General features: G+C 48.1%; 1 protein-coding gene across 2 annotated transcripts in view; it reads left to right on the plus strand.

Annotated features, from left to right (window-relative positions):
• The window catches only part of LOC108286797 (TBC1 domain family member 22A), a 284,858-nt gene extending 280,545 nt beyond the window's left edge, over positions 1–4,313 (plus strand). For both annotated transcript variants that reach the window (XM_017504853.2, XM_037730079.1), the window contains one exon: positions 1,886–4,313. In XM_017504853.2, coding sequence (XP_017360342.1) covers positions 1,886–2,014 — 129 coding nt within the window. In that variant the 3' untranslated portion in view covers positions 2,015–4,313. The remainder of the gene's footprint in view (positions 1–1,885) is intronic.
• The last annotated feature ends 14,555 nt before the right edge of the window (positions 4,314–18,868 follow it).

Consider the following 18,868-nt stretch of genomic DNA (forward strand, 5'->3'; position numbering starts at 1 on the left):
GGGGATGGTCCTGCTGTGTAACACTCCTGGTGGGGAATGGAGAGGGGACGGTCCTGGTGTGTAACCCTCCTGATGCGGGACGGAGAGTGTGACTCTCGGATGGCTAAGGGGCATGTGTCAGTGAGGGCGGGGCTGGTAACTTGTGGACCCCAGCTCCCGCACAGCCAGGATGAGAGCCCAGGCCATCTGTCCATGCTCTGTGTCTGTGCAGCTCGGCCCATCCTGTCTTTGCCCCTATGGAGAGCTTGCCGTCCTTATCCGCAGATGAAGGGAGTGTGGCTTGGAGAACCAGGCCCTCTGCTCAGGACCAGGTGGACAGGGAGACAGGATGTGAACGGCAGAGCCCAGCTGCCCATCATTCCCCTCCGTGACAGTCTTGCTGGGCTGTGTTTTCTCAAGGCTGGCAATATGGGCAGCCTGAGCTTGTGGTCCTCCCTGTGTCTTGTCTCCTGTTAGGAGCTGGGGAGAGTCAGTTCAGCACCCTCGGGGCCCCCCAGCCACCTGTCTGACTTCCTGGATCTGGCTTCTGTTTGAGATGAGAGGTAGAAGTAGGGGAGCCTGCAGGTGGCTCCTGGGGGCAAATTCCCGAGGACCAAAGCCCTCAGGGCCATCAGGGCAGTAGACCCCTCCCTCAAGGAGTCTCCCTGGCTTCATGACGGAGCCTGGGCTTCCGCTAGGGCTGACCTGGCGGTCCTGTTTCTCTTGTGAGAACCCTACCCCGGGAGGCTGTCCTGGCCACTCCACCCTCATTCATCCCTACTGCTGCCAGGTGCCTGTGTGTTCTGCCCGTCCTTGGTGGGCCACCAGCTGCTCTGGATGTGGGTGTGTTCACGGGGGGAGGGGCTGTCAGAGAAGATGGTCGTGGGGGTCCCCCCAGGCTCTTTGCTTGTCCTTCCCAGCCCCGGCCTCAGTGGAGGTAGGTCAGCCTCCATCTCCTCAGCGTCCGCATCCTGGCTTCCAGACCGTGAGCTGGACAGGAGCACTGGACTCACTGGGTGGGCACACTGCTCTGGAGACTGTCCCCCATGTGTCTTTTGGGGGTGGGACTCAGTGACCCCACAGCCCACCTAAGCTGAGACATGGTCCAGCTGCAGGCCAGAGGTGCCACCCAGTGAGCCCGGTGTGTCCGCCCAGCATGCCCAGTGAGCTCGGCATGTGAGCACCCAGTGCCCCCTACCCTATGCTGGCTGTGCTGCTGGTCTTACGCGCATTTTCCCAGTCTGCCCAGCAGCCCTGACAGGCTGGCAACGGTGACCCCATCTCGCAGAGGAGGGAGCTGGGCCTCGGGATGGAGTCCTTGTCCTAGGGCACCAGACTGGACCCAGACTTGAAACCAGGTTTGGTGGAGCCCCGCATCCCCACCCACTGGCATGAGGCGGGCATGGAGGAGGGGCCAGGCAGGGCTTTGTGTGTTCCTGGGCTCCCTGGGAGGGCCTATTCTGTGGTCTCCACATGTGTGCTTTAGCTGCTGACTGTGCTGGTGCCCAGAGGGGCCTCTTGATGCACAGAAATCTGTGCTTAGTGGCAGTGCCACTAAGGTGTGGTGGTGTGGTGCTTCCTGGGCTGATAGAGGCTTCGGGGAGTGGGAAGCTCCTGGGCGGGGCCTGCAAAGCTGCGGCAGGCCCCTGAGAACTGGGTCTCCCCATGAGCAGCCGGAGATTCAGTTAAAGGAAGTGCTGGGTGGCCCCTGCCACACTGTCTCAGACCTGCAGCTGCACAGTGGACTTCCTGCCTGGCTGCTGGGATGGGGCAGGGGCTGTGGGGCGAGGTCTGGACGCTGCTGTGGTTGAGCAGGGAGCAGCTGCTGGTGGGCAAGTTTTCCTGGGCCACCCTGCCCTCACTGTAGGTCACCTCCTCTGACCTGGGCTTGTCTCTTTTCCCCCAGGAGCTGCTGCTCTTCCTCCAGAACCTGCCCACAGCCCACTGGGATGATGAGGACATCAGCCTATTGCTGGCCGAGGCCTACCGCCTCAAGTTTGCCTTCGCGGACGCCCCCAATCACTACAAGAAATGAGCCTGGGTCCCCTTGCAGCTGGCCTCCCTGCTCCGGGTGGGCGCCCCACCTGCCTGGCCGGTGGGAGGCCCCTGTGAGCTGGTTCCGGGCTGCCAAACAGCCTTGTGGTGTGGCCCCACCCTCCAGGGGTGCTGGTGAAGATGGGCCCCAGACTTGGTCCAGGGCTGACAAGGACAGGGACAGCCTCTGTTTTCTGAGATACCAAAGAAAGCCAGGGGAGGGTCCCGGCTTCGGTGGCCAGAGGCAGGTCAGGGTCCCCTCGCCCTCACCCTGGAGTGTCCTTGCCAAATGACTGCCTCCTGTACCCCCCAGTCTGGGGCGGCCTGGGAGGCGGACCCTCTCGGGAGGCCTGCTGTCTGGACGCCAGGGCCGGAACGAGGTGGTGGCCATCTCTACCTACTCTGAAATGAAAAACTTCCATTCTGTTGAGTGAAAGAATAAAATATAGGCAAAATATAGATGGAGACATTGCGCTGACCTGGGATCTCTCCTGTGAGACCGTCTCACAGCCAACCGGGTTTCGCCACTGCCGGCCCCTTCTCTCTGTGTTTTCCCGCTTGCTTGGTTTAAACATGACTAGGAAGCTGAGGGTGGGAGTCGGCGCTGTGAGCCCGCTGAGCACTTGGGAGGCCACGGGACCGAAGGCTGGGAGCGCAGGGAGGCCACGGGACCGAAGGCTGGGAGCGCAGGGAGGCCACGGGACCAAAGGCTGGGAGCGCAGGGAGGCCTCTCGCCATCGCCTTACTTTTCACCTCAAACCTCTTTTACACAAGAGAATCCCCCACCTCCCTGAGGTCCAAGGCCAAGTGGCCCTGCCATGCAGTTAACTGCTGGCTTCAGACAGAGCCCCTGGAGGCCTGCACAGGGTGTCTGGCCATGGCGGGCTGGTAGACGGGCAGGGGTTCGAGGCCCTGTTGTCAGAGCCCTGAACCACAGCGCTCTTCCCACCGCAGCCTGGCTTGGAAGTGGAATGAGCTTTTGGAGGCTCCCCGGGACTCACTGTCCTTGTCCAGATCTGCTAGGTGTGGGGGAGGTGGGACAGTTTCCACTGTGCACTGGTTCCCACCATGGACCAGTTTCTTTGTGGACCGGTTCCCGCCATGGACCAGTTCTGCCATGGACCAGTTCTGCCGTGGACTAGCTCTGCTGTGGACTGGTTCCCACTATATACCAGTTCAGCCCTGGACTGGTTCCCACTGTGGACTGGTTCCACTGTGGACTCGTTCCCGCTGTGGACTGGTTCCCACTGTGGACTCGTTTCCACTGTGGACTGATTCCCGCGGTGGACTGGTTCCCACTGTGGACTCGTTTCCGCTGTGGATTGATTCCCACGGTGGACTGGTTTCCACTGTGGACTCGTTTCCGCTGTGGACTGGTTCCCGCTGTGGACTGGTTCTGCCGTGTACTGGTTCGTTGGGCTTCAAGTGTGGAAGGGCCCAGACCAGGCCCCTGCCCAGGACCCTGATGGGGCTGTGTCTGTGGCCCCAGGGGCTTCAGGACTGGCTCCCCAGCATTCCCTTGGGTGTGTCACAGGCCTCATGGCACCTGGAATGTGGGCAGGGCCACAGCCACAGCCTCTCTGATTCCTGAGCCCAGGACAGGCTCATGTCCTCAGCGACCTGCTGGTGACCCGCTTCTCAGACTCTCCTCTGTCCCTCAGGAGCAGCTGTGTTCCCTCCCAGGCCTTGGGACACTGCCAGAGACTGTGGGACATACAGGCATAACTGATGTGTGTATTCCTGCTTCTATTTTAAAAATCCACGGTCATTACACACAGAATGGAAATTAGCACAAAGTGCTGTGCAAATGTCAGATGCTCCCAAACTAGCAAAGGGACCGGCTTGCGTCGGACCAGATTTGGGCACACCTTGCCCCTGCCTTCCCTGTACCTGCCCCAGGGTCAGGGGTTCCCCAGACCGCCACACCGCCTCCTCCTGCCGCCTCCTTTTCTAGACGGGGAGGGGACTCCATCACAGGAAGAGCTGCCCCATGGCCATGTGGAGGGAGCCCCACGTTGCTCAGCTGAGATCAGCCCTGGGAGCAGCCCCTTCTGTAGCTCAGATCACTCTGTGTGGCCAGAAGGTTGGGGACACACCGGACCTGCTTCCTGAGGTGGTTTTTTAAACAGGAAGCTCCATGGAGCTCAGCCCTGTGTGCATTTCCACATGTATGTATACACCAAGACCGAATGTGAGGGGTGTTGGCCGTGGCCTTGAGTCTGAGCAGATCCATCTGGAATGTTCCGGGTGTGTGTCTGGATGTGATGTGCTAAAAACACCGAATAAAGATCAGTGACAAAGCCGAAGCCTTGGCCTGTGATTCGAGAACTGGCCGGTCGCGGACAGCGGCACCCTGGCCTAGCCCTGCCAACGGGTCTGAGCTCAGTGTCATTGCCACGCACCAGGCCTGGCATGGGCACAGCGGCACCCGTGGCCTCGTGGCTGCCTGCAGGACCTCTCGGGGAGATGGGGAGGCAGCTGCACAGGTGGTGCCGGGATGCCGCTTGCCCGGGCTGGGCAGGACTCAGACATGGATCTGACCCCTGAAGCCCAGCTCTGCACTGGCTGGAACACAGGAGTGGGGAGTCCAGGCTGGCCTCTCCCAGGCTCCTGCATGAGGGACCTCCCCTCAGGCCACATCTGGTCAAGCACCTGCTGTGCTGGGTAGGACCAGGGTCTGGCTCTACCCCTCCCTCTCTTGGAATGCGCTTCCCTCGCCCCCACTGACACACTGAAACACCCTCCTTGCCCTGTGTTACTGAAACAAGGCCCTTTGAGCCTCAGTTTCTCAGGGCAGCTTTCCAGGTGCCCCGCACCCCTCTGGGTATCCCCACCTGAGTGCCCCGCCCTTGGGTGCCCCACACCCCCCTGGGTGCCCCACCCTGGGGATCCTCCTCAGCAGCACATGGCTTTCCACTGCCTTGTGCTGTCAACTGGCTGGGTGTGGGGTTTGTTCCTGTCCCCACGGGTGCACTGGTGGCTCCACAGAGTGGGAGGAGCCCCTTCTCCTGTCTTTCCCAGTGTGGAGCTGAGCCAGGCAGGGCTGCCTTCCTGGGCCCGGTGGCCTGAGGTGTGGGTTGACATCACTGATGCCTGGCTGTGGCTGCAGGATAGAGACTGGCTGAACCCAGCAGCCAGCAGGTGTTCGGCTCCTGACTCCAGCTCACAGCTCAGCAGCTGCCATTTGCCTTCATGGTTCCCTGGAGTTTGCAGCTCAGCAGTTGGCTCGTCAGGCCCAACTTGGGGTCTTCGCAGCCTGTGCACACCCTGTTCTTGCTGGTGGCCTGAGCCCAGGGGCCCTGAGATCAGTCCCTGATCTGTGGTGGTTCCTGTCCCATGCACCTCACCCAGCCCGGTCCCTGGGAGAGGCTCGGCCTGTCGGCACCACTGTGGTGCCCTTGCAAGGTCAGACGCGTCGGGGAGCGTTGGGATCCTGGGGAGTAGGAGACGGGGAGTCTGGGTGGTTTGTGCTTTTGGAAGAACTAGTAGGTGGCACGCTCCTGTGCAGCGTCACTGATGGTTGGAAACGGGAGGAACGTTGCCTGTGTTTGAGCAGACCGACTCTGATGGGGCCATGGCAACAGGCTGCAGAGTGCGGTGCGCCCAGCCTCTGTGCCATCCTCCAGAGCGGGAGGCTCCTTGCTGACCCTGTGGCCCCAGGGATCTGCTCTCAGGGACGCAGTGCTATGGAGTTTGCCAGAGACTCAGACCCCTGAGGGTGTGGGCCTCCCTGGCCCCTGCCCACCATTCTTCTCCTTTTTCAGCCCCAGCCCCTTGGCTTCCCTCCAGCACTGCACTTTGTCCTGCAGGATTTTGGGCTATTGGGGTCGACCCCACTCAGCTGTGAGGCCTTTCTGCACCCAGCCTGCAGCTCCATGCCGTAGAGTGTCCCCAGCACAGGATGACCTCCACACAGGAGCGCGTGCAGCCACTTAGCTTGTCCTGTGTGAGTGACCCAACTGGGGTCCATTTTGTTGATGAGGCTGGTTCTTTTTTTTTTTTGAGACAGGGTCTTGCTTGTCAAGGCAGATTCAGATTCTTTAGCACACGGAGTTCCTGGGAATTGACAAAAATGGGCACAGTGCAGAAAATGGGCAGCTCACAAAAGTGATGCCCGTGACCAGTGACATGTTCACATCACCAGTAGTTACGGAAATGGAAACACATTCACCAGCCATCTGCCTCCACCAGTGCTAGCTGCGTGACCGTGGGCTGTGTCTGTGATCCTCTGTTACGCAGCGATGGAAAACAAGTACCCTCTCTCTTTTAGTCTGTATTTTTTTCTGAATATTTTGCAGATTTTTCACTGTGGCTGTTTTTACATTTAAACTGTGAAGTATAACACTAACAGAGGTGGCCACAACGCAAACCTAGCTCTCGGATAATTATCACAAAGCAGACACCCCACGTGATACAGTTTGGCTGTGTCCCCGCCCAGTTCTCATTTTGAGTTGTAGCTCCCATAATTCCCACATTGTGGGAGGGACCTGGTGGGAGGCGATTGAATCATGGGGGCGGTTTCCCCCATACCGTTCTCATGGTAGTGAATGAGTCTCGAAAGATCTGATTGTTTTATAAGGGAAACTCCTTTCGCTTGCCTCCCGTTCTCTCCTGCCGCCGCCTATGTAAGAGTTGATGATGTGCCTCCTTGCCTTCCGCTGTGGTTTGTGAGGCCTCCCCAGCCACGTGGAACTGTGAGTCCATTAAACTTCTCTGCTTTATACATCGCCCAGCCGCAGGTATATCTTTCTTAGCAGTGTGGGAGTGGACTAATACACCACATAGCCACAACCCTGCTCAAGAAATAGAACATGATCCACACTGGATCTCCCTGTGTGCTCCCCTTTCCCAGGCGTGGCACATGGCTCACTTCCAAAGTGCCCTTTAGTTCTGCTTATCTGTACGCTTTATTCTATGAATGCAGTTATACAATGTGTACTCTTGGGAACAGCTCTCTTGCTCAGGTTTCTGTTTGTGGGAATAACTGTGTAGTAGTAAGCGTAGTTTCCTCTTTCCCATTTCTGCATGGTTTTCTGTCACATGAATAGATGGCAGTTTGTCCCTTTTACTCCTGATGGATGGATTGTGTCCAGTTTGGGGTCCTTATAAACAGTGCCTCTCTGAGTATCTGTGTGCCTGTCTCTCGCTGGACGTGGACAGGTGCTTCTGGTTCTGTGGTTTTCTTTCCCCTAAAAGTGGAATTGCAGAGCCGCAGGGTGTGTGCACCCTTCCCTCTAATAGATCATGACAAACGATTTTCCAAAGCACCTTTTCCAGCTCACATTTCCACTGGCAGGTCAATGGTTCTCGTATCTCCACATCCTCCCCGACACCGGTTGTGGTCGGTACCAGCCCTTCTAAGGGGTGTGTCTGCCACTCTGGGTAATCTGTCCTTCTCTGCTGCTCGCAGAGCTTCCTACGTGGCCTCTCAGACCTCCCATTGTGGTGCGGCATCTATTTCCTTCCTGCTGCAGCCAAAAGAGACGGAAAGAGACTGGCTTGGGATTTCGTGTTACGCTTTCGTTATAAGCATTTTCTCATATCATTAAAATTCTTCAAAAATGTGATTTTAATGACTACATAATATGCAGTTGCACGAATTAACGTAATTCATTCCTTTATTATACATCAAGTTGCTGCTATTTTTCTCCTATAGCAAATGTTACTGTGATAAATGCCTACATTTCTGAGTACTTTTTCCCTAATAGATTTTTAGTAGTTGGATTCTTCAGTCATTATTGCCGAATACAGGAGTCAGCAAAATCACTGCAGCCCTCTCCCCTCCCCCGAATACAGGAGTCAGCAAAATCCCCGCAGTCCTCTCCCCTCCCCCCTGCAGCCCTCTCCCCTCCCCCTGAAATGGCAGCAGGTCTGCTCATCTGGTTTAGAAAATATAAGTTTGAGAAATTGTTAAAAAATTTAAAGACATCATTAGAAATAAGAGTGTGTGACTTCCAGGAGAGGGGAAAAAGAAAAAGGATGAACAAAGTTGAGAAAGCAAGAAAAGAGGTAGGAATAAAAGCACAGAAAAATTATGGTAAATATGAAATATTAATTGTCATGCCCCAAGCAAGTTCAGATATGATCATGATACATAATTTACAGTCACCTATTCCCAAAAGGAGATAAGTCGATACTTTTAAAAACTCCAGAAAAGCCAACAACATACTACTGATGAGAGATACACCAAGACTAAAAATTTTTATTTGTTTGAAATGGAAGGAAGGAAAAATATGAGGGAAATACTACCCACCTCCCCAGATGTGGTTGGAATATCTGTATTCCCCCAAATCACATTTGAAAAGCATTAACAAGGACAAAGAGGGTGTTTCATATGATCAAAAGCACTTCACTCTGTTGTGGACCTGTATAAATATAACATAACATAAACAAGACGAAAATGGATACAATTATGAGGAAATACTGACCTATCCATAAGTCTAATGGGAAATTACAACTCATCTGCAGAAAACGATGGACCAATGAGGAAAAGATTTAAAAAGAAGACAGTCAAAATTATTAAATATGGAAGCAAAAGTTATTGGAGTAGAAGAGAAAAAATAATGGAAATGGCTGAAAAAAAAAAGTTGACTTTTAGAAAGGACTAATACTGGAGGCTTGAGAGGAAGCATCTTTGCCTGTTCTGCAGTTGGTGTATCTCCAGTATTCAGAAACAGGACCTGTCTATAGTAGGAGCCGAATAATGTTTGTTGAATGACAAATAGATAAACTCCTAAGGATTAATATCCAACTGTAACATTAAAAAGAAGGGAGGTGAACCTGCAAGTGCTGAAATATTTTAAATATTATAAGCATCAAGAGAACCAAAATCAAGCCACAGACTGGGAGAAAATAATTGCAAAAGACATACCTCATAAAGAATTGCTGTCTAAAATTTAAAAAGAAATCTTAAAACTCAAAAAACAAACAGCCTAATTTTAAAATGGGCAAAAGATCTGGATACCTCACCCAAGAAGATATACAGACAGCAGATAACCGTAGAAAAATATGCATGGCGTATTGCAAAATATGCTCAACAATGAAATACCACTACACACATATTAGAATGGCCAAAATCTGATATAAGCAGGAAAGGCAGAGCAAGACGGCAGAACAGAAAGCTCCACCAATCGTCCCCTCGCACAAGGATACCAAGTTAACAGCTGTCTACAGAGAAAAAAACACCTTTCTAAGAGCCAAAAATCAGACACACCTAGACAGAAGGGAATCCACTGCCTTGAAGGTAAGGACCCAGTCCTGTCAGCATTCATCACCTGCTAACTGAAGAGCCCCTGGGCCCTGAATAACCAGCAGTGATGCCCAGGTACTGCATCAAGGGCCTTGGTGAGCCTCTTAGACTTGCTGGCTTTGGGTACCAGCACTGCCACAGGGAGTTAAAGCATCAAGTGGGCCCTTTGAGTCCCCACTTCTAGGACTCAACTCTTGGGTGGCATTTCTGGGCTTGCCCTGCCCCAGAGGGGAGCTCACTGCCTTCAAGACTCTAGGTGGCTTGGAACAGAGACAGAGACTGTGTATTTGGGAGAAAGTAAGGGAAGAGAACAAGAGTCTCTGCCTGGTAATCCAGAGAATTCTCCTGTATATTCTCCAAGACTAAGCTGGTACCTCTGTAAATCTGCAAGAACCACAGTGCTACTGGGCTTGGGTGCCCCCCAAAAGAGAAATGATTTGGATCACAACACTCAAGTCCTTTCAAATAATTGGAAAGCCTTCCCAAGAAGAATGGCTACAAATAAGCTCAGACAGTGATGACCAAAACAAATATGTAACTCTTCAATACCCAGACATCGAAGAACATCTGCTAACATCAACACCATCCAGGAAGACCCCACCGAGTGAACTAAACAAGGCGCTGGGGACCAATACTGGAGAAACAGGTGTGTGACCTTTCAGGCAGATAATTCAAAATCGCTGCATTGAGGAGACTCAAAGAAGTTCAAGATAACAGAAGGAATTCAGAATTCTGTCAGATTAATTTCACAAACAGTTTGAAATAAACAGTGATGAGCAGAAATTCTGGAGCTGAAAAATACGGTTGGCATACTGAGGAATGCATCAGTATCCTTTAATAGCAAAATGGTTCAAGCAGAAGAAATAATTAGTGAGCTTGAAGACAGCCTATTTAAAAATGCATAGGAGACAAAAGAAAAAATATATAATGAAGTCTGCCTACAGGATCTAGAAAATAGCCCCAAAAGGGCAAATCTAAGAGTTATTGACCTTACAGAGGAGGCTTTATTCAAAGGGATAATAACAGAGAACGTCCCAAACCTAGAGAAAGATATCAATATCCAAGAACCAGAATGTTAGAACACCAAGCAGATTTAACCCAAAGACGATTACCTCAAGGCATTTAATAATCAAACTCCCAAAGATCAAGGATAGAGGATCCTAAAAGCAGCAAGAGAAAAGAAACAACATACAGTGAGGCTTTAATCTGTCTGGGTGAAGATTTTCCATTGGAAACCTTACAGGCCAGGAGAAAGGGGCATGAGATATTTGAAGTACTGAAGGAAAATAACTTGTACCCTAAAATAGTATATCCTACAAAAATATCCTTCAAACATGAAGGAAAAATAAAAGAATTTCTTAGACAAATGAAAGCTGAGGTATTTCATCAATGCCAGGCCCATCCTATAAGAAATGCCAAAGGCAGTACTTCAACCAGAAAGAAAAGGACATTGATGAGCAATAAATAATCACCTAAAGACATAACTTACTGGTAATAGCAGGTACACAGAAAAACACAGAGTATTATGATAATATAACTGGGGTGTGTAAACTACTCTTATCCTAAGTAGAAAGGCTAAACAATGAACCAATAAAAAATTATAACTACAATAACTTTTCAAAACATAGTACAATAAGATATAAATACTAACAACAAAAGGTTAAAAAGTGGGGGGACAAAGTTAAGGCAAGTTTTTGTTTGTTTTCTTTTTGCTTGTTTCTTTATGCAATCTGTTGTTTTCAGGTTAAAATAGTGGGTTATAAGAGGGTTTGCAAGCCTCGTGGTAACCTCAGAACTACCTCAAATGGTAGTTTTGCTTTTAGCTCTTTGAGGAATCACCATCCTGCTTTCTACAATGTTTGAACTAATTTACACTCCCACCAATAGTGTATAGGTGTTCCTTTTTCTCCACAACCTTGCCAGTATGTGTAATTTTTTTGACCAGAATACACATTCTTTTTCTCAGCATATGGATCATTTTCAAGGACAGATTATATGTTAGGTCACAAGTCTTAAAACATTCAAAAAAAATTGAAATAGTAGTAAGCATCTTCTCTGGCCACAATGGAATAAAACTAGAAATTAATAGCAAGAAGAATTTTGGAAACTACACAGATACATGGAAATTAAACAATATGCTCCTGAATGACCAGTGGGTCAATGAAGAAATTAGGAAGGAAATTGAAACATTTTCTGAAACAGATGATAATGGAAACACAACATACCAAAACCTATGAGATGCAGCAAAAGCAGTACTAAGAGGGAAGTTTATGGTTATTATAAACTGTAACTGTGCCTACATCAAAAAGAGGAAAAACTTCAAATAAACAATCTAATGATGCATCTTAAAGAATTAGAAAAGCAAGAACAAACCAAACCCAAAGTTAGTAGAAGAAAAGAAATAATAAAGATCAGAGCAGAAATAAATGAAATTGAAATAAAAAAATTACAAAAGATTGATGAAACAAAAAGTTGGTTTTTTGAAAAGTTAAACAAAATTGACAAATCTTTAGACTAAAAAGATCCAAATAAATAAAATTACAAATAGCAAAAGAGACATTGCAACTGATACTGCAGAAATTCAAAGGATCATTAGTGGTTATTAAGAGCAACTATATGCCAATAAACTGGAAAATCTAGAAGTCATGGACAAATTCCTAGATACATAGAACCTACTAAGATTGAACCAAGAAGAAATAGAAAACCTGAACAGACAAATAACATGAAACAAGCTTGAAGCTGTAATGAAAATTCTTCCAGTAAGAAAAGCCTAGGACCTCATAGCTTCACTGCTGAATTGTGCCAAACATTTAAAAAAGAACTTAATATCAATCCTCCTCAAACTATTCCAAGAAATAGAGGAGGAGGGAATGTTTCCAGACTCATCCTGTGACGCCCAGTATTACCCTGATACCAAAACCAGACAAAGGCACATCAAAAGAAACCTACTGGACAATATATCTGATAAATATTGATAGAAAATACTAGCAAAATACTAGCAAACCAAATTAAACAATACATTAGAAGGATCATTCATCATTACCAAATGGGATTTATCCCTGGAATGCTAGGATAGTTCAACATATAAAAATAAATCAACATGGTAAATCATATCAAAAGAATGAAGGATAAAAACCATATGATTATTTCCTTTTATGCTGAAAAGGTGTTTTATAAAATTCAACATCCTTTAATAATAAAAACCTTCAATAATAAAAAAAAAACCTGAGCATGGAAGGAATGTATCTGAACGTAATAAAAGCCATATATAACAGACCCACAGCTAGTATCATACTGAATGGGGAACAACTGAAAGCCTTTCTTCTAAGATCTGGAACATGACAAGGATACCCACTGTCACCACTGTTATTCAACATAGTATACTGGAAGTCCTAGCTAGAGCAATCAGAAGAGAGAAATATATAAAGGGTATCCAAATTGGAAAGGAAGAAGTCAAATTATCTTTTGGAAAAACCTAAGGACTCCACCAGGAGACTATTAGAACTGGAAAACAAATTCAATACAGTTGCAAGATACAAAATCATCATACAAAAATCAATAGCATTTCTATATGCCAACAGTGAACAATGTGAAAAAGAAATTCAAAAAGTAATCTAATTTATTACAGCCACACAAAATTAAATACCTAGGAGTGAACTCAACCAAAGAAGTGAAAATCTCTGTAATGAAAACTGTGAAACACACTGATGAAGGAAATGGAAGAGGACACCAAAAATGGAAAAATATTCCATGTTCATGGATTGAAAGAATCAATATTGTTAAAATGTCCATACTACCCAAAGCAATCTACAGATTCAATACAATCCCTATCAAAATAACGAAGACATTCTTCACAGAAATAGGAAAAACAACCTTAAAATTTATATGGAACCACAAAAGATCCAGAATAGCCAAAGGTAGCCTAAGTGAAAAGAACAAAACGGGAGGAATCACATTACCTGACTTCAAATTATACTACAGAGCTATAGTAACCAAAACAGCATGATACTGGCATAAAAACAGACACATAGACCAATGGAACAGAACAGAGAACCCAGAAACAAATCCACACGCCTACAGTGAACTCACTTTTGACAAAGGTGCCAAAAACATACACTGGGGAAAAAGTCCCTTCAATAAATGGTGTTGTGAAAACTGGATCAGAAACAAATCCACACGCCTACAGTGAACTCACTTTTGACAAAGGTGCCAAAAATATACACTGGGGAAAAAGTCCCTTCAATAAATGGTGTTGTGAAAACTGGATCTCCATATACAAAAGAATGAAACTAGACTCCTATCTCTTGCCATATACAAAAGTAAAAATAAACTAAAGACTTAAATCTAAGACTTCAACCTATGAAACTACTACAGGAAAACATTGGGAAAAATCTCCAGGATATTTATTGGTCTGGGCAAAGATTTCTTGAGTAATACCCTATAAGCACAGACAACCAAAGCAAACATGGATAAATGAGATCACATTAATTAAAAAGCTTCTGCACAGCAAACAATAAAGTGATGAGGTGATCCACAGAATGGGGGAAAATATTTGCAAGCTATCCCTCTGACGGGATTAATAACCAGAATGTATAAGGAGTACAAACAACTATACAAGAAAAAAATCTAATCATCTCATCAAAAATGGGCAAAATACTTGAATAGACATTTCTCAAAAGAACCCATAGAAATAACAAACAGGCATATGAAAGGATGCTCAACGTTACTGATCATCAAAGAAATGCAAATCAAAACTGTTAATACCGTGGGATATCATCTTGTTCCAGTTAACATGGCTTATATTCAATAACCAATGCTGGCAAGGAGTTGGAGAAAAGGGAACCCTGGCACACTATTGGTGGGAGTGTAAATTAGTACAACCACTATGGAGAACAGCTCGGAAGCTCCTCACAAAACTAAAAATTGAGCTACCATATGATCCAGCAATCCCACTGCTAGGTATATATATAGCAAATAGAATGGAAATCAGTATATGGAAGAGATATCTGCACTCCTATGCTTATTGCAGCACTGTTTACAATAGCCAAGATTTGGAAGCAATTTAAGTGTCCATCAACAAATGAATGGATAAAGAAAATATGGTACATATACACAATGGAGTACTATTCAGCCATAAAAGAGGATGAGATCCTGTCATTTGCAACAACATGGATGGAAGTGGAGGTCATTATGGTGAAATAAGCCAGGAACAGAAAGACAAACATTGCATGTTCTTACTTTTTTTATGGCATCTGAAAATCAAAACAATTGAACTAATGGACGTAGAGAACAGATAGATGATCACCAGAGGCTGGGAATGGTCGTGGAGGGTTGTGTGGGGAGGTGGGGATGGTTAAAAGGCATAAAAAGAAATTAGAATGATTAAGACCTACTATTTGATAGCACCACAGGGTGACTATAGTCAATAATAACAATCGTGTATTCTAAAATAAAGAATGTAGTTGGATTGTTTGTAACTCAAAGGATAAATGCTTGAAGAGATTGACACCCCATTCTCCATGATGTGCTTAGTTCACATTACATGCCTGTATCAAAACATGTACCCCAGAAATATATGCACATATGTACTCACAAACATGTAAAAAATAAAAAAAAAAAAAGTAGAATGGCCAAAATCCAAAACACTGACATCAGCAAATGCTGATAAGTATGTGGAGCATCAGGAACTCCCACTCATTGCTGGTGGGAATGCAAAGTGATGCAGCTGCTTTGGAAGACAGTTTGGCAGTTTCTTCTAAATCTAATTGTAGTCTTATCATATAACCCAGCAATCATCTTCTAGATATTTACCCAATTGAGTCAAAAATGTTCAAACACAAAAAACTACAAATGAATGTTTACTTATAATTGCCCAAGCTTGGAAGCAACCAAAATGTCTTTCAATAAGTGAACAGATAAACAAACTATGGTATGTCCATGCAATGGGACATTCTTCAGTGATAAAAAGAAATGTGCTGTTAAGCCATGAAAAGATGTGGAGGAAGTTTTAACGCATATAGCTAAGTAAAGAAGCCAACCTGGAAAGGCTGCACACTGTGACTTCAAGTCTATGAGATTTTGGAAAAAGGAAAACCACGGAGACAGTAAATACGTCAGTGGTTTCTAGGGGCTGGGGGTAGTGGGATGAATAGGCAGAGCACAGAGATTTTTAGGGCAGTGAAGCAGCCCTGTATGATTCTGAAATGGTGGATAATATATACATTTGTCCAAGTCCATAGAATGTACAACAACACGAGTGGACCTAATGCAGATAGTGGGCCTTGGGAAATAATGACGTGTGAATGTGTCATCGGTTGTGTCTGTGAAATGTGCCTGGTGGTTCAGGGCGCTGGCCTTGGAGGGAGCGAATGTGGGTAGGGTTAGGTGGAAACTATATTTTCTGCTTATTTTTGTATGAATCTGAGACTGCTCTAAAAAATGTAGTCTATTAATTTAAAAAATTCTAAATGCATCCTATGAGTAGCTTTGTACCTATAAATCTGAAAATCTGACTGAAATGGGCAATTTTCTAGGAAAATACAAATTACAAAGACTGACTCCAAAAGGAAATAGAAACCTGAATAGATCACAAATCACTCAGTAACTTGAAGGGGCAGCCTTCGATCTCTCCTTTCCAAAGGCCCCATGCCCAGATGGCCTTATGTCGCCTTTTTCCAAACAGGGATAAGAATTTAGGGCATAAGAGAATGCATGAGATTGGGGTCGCTGGCACAGCCGTGGTGGGCTCGAAGCCATGGCTGCACCTGACCAGCTTCTGGGGTCTTGCGTCAGTGGCTTGCTGGGCCTTCATTGGACCATGAAGCTGGGTTTTGCTGCCTTGCAGTTGGCTTTTAACGTCTATGGTCTGGGCAGGGGCTCTGGCCCCTCAGAACTGCATAAAGCCAGTGGCAGGGACTTGAACCAAGACATGTCTTGAGGGCTGGTCCTCAGGAGCAGCTGCCGGCTGCAGCTTGACCTGCCCACGTCCAGCAGAGGTGTGTGGGAGGTGGGGCTGAGGCATCGCGGTCATTGAGAGGGGTCACATTGACAGCTGCTGTGATTTTAGGATATGCCTACATCATGTCTGCTGGTTATGGGAGTCCACAGGGTCCCCAGGCCATCCACGTACTGTCTGTAAATCCTCAGGCCAGCAAGGCAGGCAAGTGCAGGGCAGCCACATTCTTTTCTGGTGGTTTTGAACTGGATTCAGACCTAAGGAAGAAAACGTGGAGGCACCTGACCAACCTCTCCTTCAGATTATTCTGGTTAATTAAAAACCTAAGACTGGCTGGGCACGGTGGCTCACACCTGTAATCCCAGCACTTTGGGAGGCTGAGGCGGGCAGGTCACCTGAGGTCGAGAGTTCAAGACCAGCCTGACCAGCATGAAGAAACCCTGTCTCTACTAAAAATACAAAATTAGCCGGGCATGTTGGCGCATGCCTGTAATCCCAGCTACTTGGGAGACTGAGGCAGGAGAACTGCTTGAAACCTGGGAGATGGAGGTTGTGGTGAGCCAAGATCATGCCATTGCACTCCAGCCTGGGTGACAAGAGTGAAACTCTTAAAAAACAAACAAAAAAACCCCTAAGACGTGGCCTTAGAGTTCAGTGGCCCACACTGGGGGTGGATTTTATTTTAAAGCAAATTAGAACGATGAGGTAGGGGTGATGCTTACAGTCAAGAGAATGTGGCATCTGTTTACATGGAGACAGAGAAGCAGCTTAGCAAAGGTCTCCCCAAGCCCAAAGCCAGGAGGGTGCCTGAGGAGGGGGAGCTGGGCTTCTAGGGAGCAACGGAAGCAGGGGATGAGAGGGAGTCAGAGGTTTCCATGGGAGCCCAGATGCAGAGAAACACGGATGGGTGCCTCAGATGTGAGGCTCCCAGAGAGTTTTCCAGAAAAGGGGGGACATTAGATTAGGACCAGTGACAACCACCCAGAGACCTAATGGGGACTGGGGAGGAAGGGACTCCTCCCTCAGGGGGACGGAGGGGCGGCACACACCCCAAGAGCCACCTGGGAGTCCAGAGACAGATGGGTGAGTCCCAGCTTGGAGATCTCTCGTGGACAACACCCTGGGTGTGCCACGTGGCTGAAATAGAGAAAGGAGACAAAGGTTGGAAACACCCCGAAGTCATTCCATGGGAAATTAACAGTGTCAGGTGTTCCTTCGCATGGCGGGGTGCATGCGATGCCCCGCTAAGATGAGTAAGTAGGTTCATAAGATCTTCATGGGGACACCAGTAACACCAGTGAGAAAGCAGTGGAGCATGGAACAGGGAGCAGAGACAGCTGTCCCCCGCCTTGGTCACAGCCGGTCCCCGCCATGCTCACAGCTGGCCCCCTTCCCATGCTCACAGCTGCCTCCCACCCCCTGCTCACAGCCGGTCCCCCATGCTCAAAGCTGGCCAGGGGGCCTCTAGGACCTCACCGGGACAACCCCAGCTGCCCTAGCACCAGTGAGGAAGCACTACCATTGTTCCCTTACAGAGGGAACACCCACGGCTCAGAGAAACCACAAAGGTACCCAAAGAGACACAGCCCCTCCTGGGTGCCGGGATGGGAACTCGGGCAGGGGCAAGTTGTATATTTTTATTTATATTTAAATAATGATATAACTTGCATTTACACATAATTATATTAAGTTATACTTTGTTTCTTATAATCTGAATGATTCAGATACAACCAGATGTTAACAGGGGTTAATCCCCGGGTGTGGGTATGAGAGTGTTTGTTAAATTATTCATTTTCTTTTCTGTAATTTTCAGTTGATTTTTTTTTAAAAAAAAGACTTGGCCTAGCCCTTGGGAGCCTGAGCCTGCGGCTTGTTGGGGCCATGGGGTGAGGGGCCAGGCGGGCTGTGTTCCCTGCACAGAGGTTGGGTGGATGGCACAGCAGCCTCGGCATGGTGGCCCGGGGCTGGCATCTCCTTCCTGGGGAGAAGCCGCCTGGCTGTGGCCTAAGTCCTGCTCCGCCCTGTCTGTCTGTCCTTGCGTGGGGCCTGGCCTGGAAAAGCTCAGAGGCTTGTTTGAGAAGGAATGGTAGAGCTTGCCGCCCTCCCCAGGAGCTCTCCCTACCTGGCACCCACACCCTCCCCATGCCCTCTCTCTTACCCCGTTCCATTTTCTTCGGGGATGATTGTCACTTGCAAGGATCTGTGTTGTTTCCTAGTCTAGGGTCCTCTCCCCCTAGGCCACCAGCTCCACAAAGCAGGACCGTGTCTGTCTTGTCCATTCCTGTCCCAGCATCTAGAACAGGGCTGGGCATGTGACTGGGCCCATGGTGGGTCCTTCACAACATTTGAGAGCTGGAGGAAGGAGCTCTGGATACATCAGGGAGCTCAGCCCAGGGGAGGCCGGGCTGACCCAAGTGACCTGGTTTTTGCACCTGGCTTTGTTCCATTGCAGCGTCCCTGGGGCATCTTGATGGTCCCCCATCCTCATCTGTTGAGGCTGAAGGCCCAGGGACACCCCGCCAGCTCTTGTCTTGGTGCTAAACTGGGCAGGAGAGATTTTATCCAGCAGGTGGCGTGACGAGGCCGGCCTGGCACCATGGAGGGTGATTGATCATTTCACTCCACAAGCATTTATTGGACACCTACTGTCT

The sequence above is a fragment of the Cebus imitator genome, unplaced genomic scaffold (assembly GCF_001604975.1).
Source record: "Cebus imitator isolate Cc_AM_T3 unplaced genomic scaffold, Cebus_imitator-1.0 Scaffold329, whole genome shotgun sequence".
NCBI lineage: Eukaryota > Metazoa > Chordata > Mammalia > Primates > Cebidae > Cebus > Cebus imitator.